Below are 4319 nucleotides of genomic sequence, written 5' to 3'. Positions count from 1 at the left end.
ACCGTAATGCAATAGTTCTAAAACACAATAGAACGTATCCTTAACAGACTTAACTAAAAAACAGAAAACGTTCTGCTCATGCAAATGCCACACATTTGGAGATATGAAGGTCGGAATGCAAGAAAAATGTTATAGCTAAGAGTTACTCTAATGGAAACCAGAGTAAGGTAACTTTTTTTTTTTTTTTTTGAGATAGAGTTTTTGCTTTGTCGCCCAGGCTAGAGTGCAATGGTACGATCCCGACTCACAGCAACCTCCGCCTCCCGGGTTCAAGCAATTCTGCCTCAGCCTCCCAAGTAGCTGGGATTACAGGCGCCTGCCACCAGGCCCGGCTAATTTTTGTATTTTTAGCAGAGATGAGGTTTCAGAACCACATTGGCCAGGCTGGTCTCAAACTCTTGACCTCAGGTGATCCACCAGCCTCGGCCTCCCAAAGTGCTGGGATTACAGGCATGAGCCACTGTGCCCGGCCAAGGTAACTTTTTAAATTTTGGGAAAACTTACGTAGCTGAAAATCCCTCAGATTTTTCTTTCTCAATTCCAGTTGCCTTCAGCTGGGCCTCTGAAGGTAAGTGAAGGAGAAATGAACCCTGAGATGTCTACGAGTGCTGCTTTTTCACAGGTTCTCTATGCCATTGGTTAACATGACTTAGATAAGCCCCTGAGAAAATGCAAAAATAATGCTTTTCTGTTCAAAATAATAAATCCAACTTTTATCCCTGCCTTAATTTAGAATCATCACAACTCCACAAGAAGGAGACTACAGAATTTCTACAGAGAATGCTCAGAAAATAACTATGAAGCGACCTGACATACTATAAGCCGCTATTGCACAGAGCATGGAAACTGGCACACTAAGCAAAGAGGAGAAGGAAGAAGCCAGCAGGGGAAGAAGTGAAAGGGATGTGAAATGAGCAGAGGACAAGAGGGAAGCTGGGGATGATGGCCTTGTACCTTGGTGAAGGTGGTGGAGCCAGAGGCCATGAGAATTTGACGCACACGGTTGTGGAAGCGCTGCATTGACTCATCATCCACACGCAGGAAACACTGAGCTGTGCGCTCCTTAGTAACCTAAACCACAAAATCAAGGTGAACTTGTCTGAGGAACTCTCACAGAAGCAAGAGCCAACTGTGCCCACCATTCAGCCTTTCCACCCAACAAGGCTCCGGTGACTGACCCAGGAAGTACAGGCGCACTCATGTCACTCTCAGCCCCTCCCAGGCTGTACCTCATTCTGCAGGTTCCAGACCCCGTCCTTGTGGGTGAACTCCTCATAGCTGGTGCAGCACTTAGGCAGGATGCGGCACTCGAAGCCACACATGTTGAACAGCAGGTTGGGGTTGTCCTTACTGTACACAGACACGAAGCTGTTCTCCCACTGAACTGTAGTCACTGACCGTGGCAAGCGGTTCTTGATGTCCCAGAATACTGCCCGGCCTCTGCCCACAGAGAACATATGGTCACATCAGTTTCTTGGAAGGAACTTCCCTTCAAAGGCCAACTGATGATATCCTGACACAGCCACGCCTCTCCCACCCAGGACACAGCCTCAGGTATGCCCTCTCTGGGCCCTTAGCCTATGTCCTTCCAGCTCACACAGCCCCAACCTAGACTCACAAGTTAACATCATGTTTCATGAGGCGCATGCGGGCATCTCGGGGCCAGCACTTCTTGTTATTATAGCCAACGATGTTTTCATTGTTGGGGTCAGGGTGCTCTGTCAAGTAACGTTGAATCAGGTCCCGAGCCTCATCTGCTGTGAACCTACACCAGACCAGGTACATTGCTGAGGCCCCAATACACTGAGATTTGGGACACCCACGAGTCCTCCAGCTCCACAGATGGAGACCCCATCCCATCCTACCCCCACCCTCCCCAGGCTTCATTACATTTTATTTATTTTTTTTTTTGAGACGGAGTCTCGCTCTGTTGCCCAGGCTGGAGTGCAGTGGCGCAATCTCGGCTCATTGCAAGCTCCGCCTCCCAGGTTCACGCCCTTCTCCAGCCTCAGCCTCCCGAGTAGCTGGGACTACAGGCGCCCACCACCACGCCCGGCTAATTTTTTGTATTTTTAGTAGAGACAGGGTTTCACCGTGTTAGCCAGGATGGTCTTGATCTCCTGACCTCGTGATCCACCCGCCCCGGCCTCCCAAAGTGCTGGGATTACAGGCGTGAGCCACCGTGCCCAGCCGCTTCATTCCATTTTAAAGCCCCAACAGCAGTTAAGTCAACTCAGGTACAATAGCTGATTTCAGAGGCAAAGCATATGCCTCAGTACCCTGCAAGGCTAGGAATCCAGGCAAGCCCTCACCTGAAAAAAATATGAATGCGATCAATATATCTGCAGAAGAGACGGATGGGGTGGGCAGCCTCAGTGGCTATGTCCTGGAAACTGAGAAAGTCATTTGGCATCTGAGGGGGCCCAGCCATCTCACTGGCCCGGTGCAATCCCAATACAAGCGAATCCATCACCAGGCCATAATACTGCACGATGAATGAGGCAAACTGCAGGCCTCTGATGATCCCATATGAATTTGTATGGTTCATGTCCTAGAAAGAAAGAACTACAATTCTTAACAACCTGAGCCATGTCCCAGGATTCTCCAGGGTCAACCTCTTTTGTTCTCCCCTCAGCAAATTCTATTTTTTCCCCACCCCGAGGCAGAGTTGTGCTCAGTCACCCAGGCTGGAGTGCAGTGGCACAATCTCAGCTCACTGCAACCTCCACTTCCCGGGTTCAAGTGATTCTCCTGCCTCAGCCTCCCGAGTAGCTGGGATTACAGGCGCCCACCACCACACCCAACTAATTTTTGTATTTTTTTAAGTAGAGATGGGGTTTCACCATGTTGGCCAGACTGGTCTCCAACTCCTGACCTCGTGATCCGCCCGCCTCAGCCTCCCAAAGTGCTGGGATTACAGGCGTGAGCCACTGCACCCAGCCTCCTCCTCAGCAAATTCTGAGTCAGTGGGCCAGACAACCACTCCACACACAATTCCGTGCTACTGTGCCTGAGACACACCTTATAGTTGATGACGACATTGTTCTTGGCTGTCATGTAGTCAGCTATGTTGTGGTCCACGATGAGGCGCAGCAGCCTATTGAGCAGGGTCAAGTCGATCTTCTCATACATCTTTTCAAAGCGGGATTCTAGCATGACATTGCACTCGCCTTCACTTGTCTCCCACACGTCCTGCAGGTTATTGATGCCTGAGGAGTAGCAAGGCAGGTCTCCAGCAGGTTAGAAATCCTCTTTCAAGACTAGCCCCACAGTAACTATCATTACCTTCCATAACCAATCCCACTACGATTCCATGTATTCATCTGGATTGCTTTGACTATGGGCTTGTCCTCAGTTTAACATGAATACTACTTCCCTTTATTACCACGCATCAAGAGAGTAAACCAATCATGCTGCCCAGATGAGAATTTTGACGTAGAACTAAATTCCTCCCCCGTTCCTCACAGGGCAATCTCAGGAGAGTTCTACCTTGACACCACTTGTAAACAAGCAGCGGAGGTGGTTCTGTGTCAGCAGGCTTAATCCAGGGTGGGAACAGGCGGCACTTGTCGGCTTCATACCACAGGTACTGGTCCAGGTAGGCATCAGTTATCTTCTCCAGGGGCTCAACGTCATATACTGGAACGAGGTGGCTATAGAGATCCATGAACTCAATGCCCACCTGTGGGACAAGGAGGCTGGTTCACACCAATCCACCAATCACCTGAGGCAACTGCTACCTTTGGTAGCACCAAAAAGAAAACTTGGGAGGCCTCACTCACCTCTTTGAAGGCTCTCTGTGTGAGGAGGTGACGCTTGATGCGAGACAGCGCCTCGTGGGGGTTATCGTAGGCCTGCTCGATCAGACCTAGCTCCTCCCTCTGAGACTGGTTCAACCGAGACTTCACACTGATAAAAGCAATGGGAAGGGTGAATGGGAAAACTAGGAGGAAGTAAAACCAGAAAAGACTGGGGCTACACCTTCTTTCTTTGGACTCTGAGGATGATGCCATTCCCTGCCGTCACCTTCCCAGCAGGAACCTATCTACCCTACTACTCACCTATAAGCTTCCTTGAGCCGCTCCAATGCCAAGATGAGCAACTTGGTGTCATGCTTATAGGAGAGTGGGGGGAATGGGATGGGTGAGAACCTGCGGCTTTCCAACCAATGCACTGTGGTGGTATATACTGCCACTGCTTCCTCCGCTGTGATGTAAGGCCCGTCCTGCAAGGTGGACATGAAATTAGCCTCCCGCTACAGCCCGATCCCCCCAGAACAAGGTTCAGTCACAACTCTACAGTCCTCCCTCCTGCCCACT

The 4319-nt window shown here is 50.1% G+C and overlaps 1 protein-coding gene across 1 annotated transcript; it reads right to left on the bottom strand.

Annotated features, from left to right (window-relative positions):
- Positions 1–265: 265 nt before the first annotated feature.
- LOC116465483 (pre-mRNA-processing-splicing factor 8-like) lies at positions 266–4255 on the bottom strand. Its single transcript, XM_032148533.2, has 8 exons — positions 4062–4255; positions 3783–3909; positions 3490–3682; positions 3022–3209; positions 2313–2551; positions 1619–1765; positions 1230–1440; positions 266–1071 (listed from the first exon to the last, which is right to left on the bottom strand). The coding sequence occupies exons 1-8, from the start codon at positions 4238–4240 to the stop codon at positions 826–828; spliced, it is 1530 nt and encodes a 509-aa protein (XP_032004424.2). The 5' UTR covers positions 4241–4255; the 3' UTR covers positions 266–825.
- Positions 4256–4319: the final 64 nt, after the last annotated feature.

This window comes from Hylobates moloch, unplaced genomic scaffold (assembly GCF_009828535.3).
Source record: "Hylobates moloch isolate HMO894 unplaced genomic scaffold, HMol_V3 SCAFFOLD_5601, whole genome shotgun sequence".
Classification (NCBI taxonomy): Eukaryota; Metazoa; Chordata; class Mammalia; order Primates; family Hylobatidae; genus Hylobates; species Hylobates moloch.
Note: the sequence above shows the minus strand (reverse complement) of the source record. Positions and strands in the feature narration are given on the sequence as shown.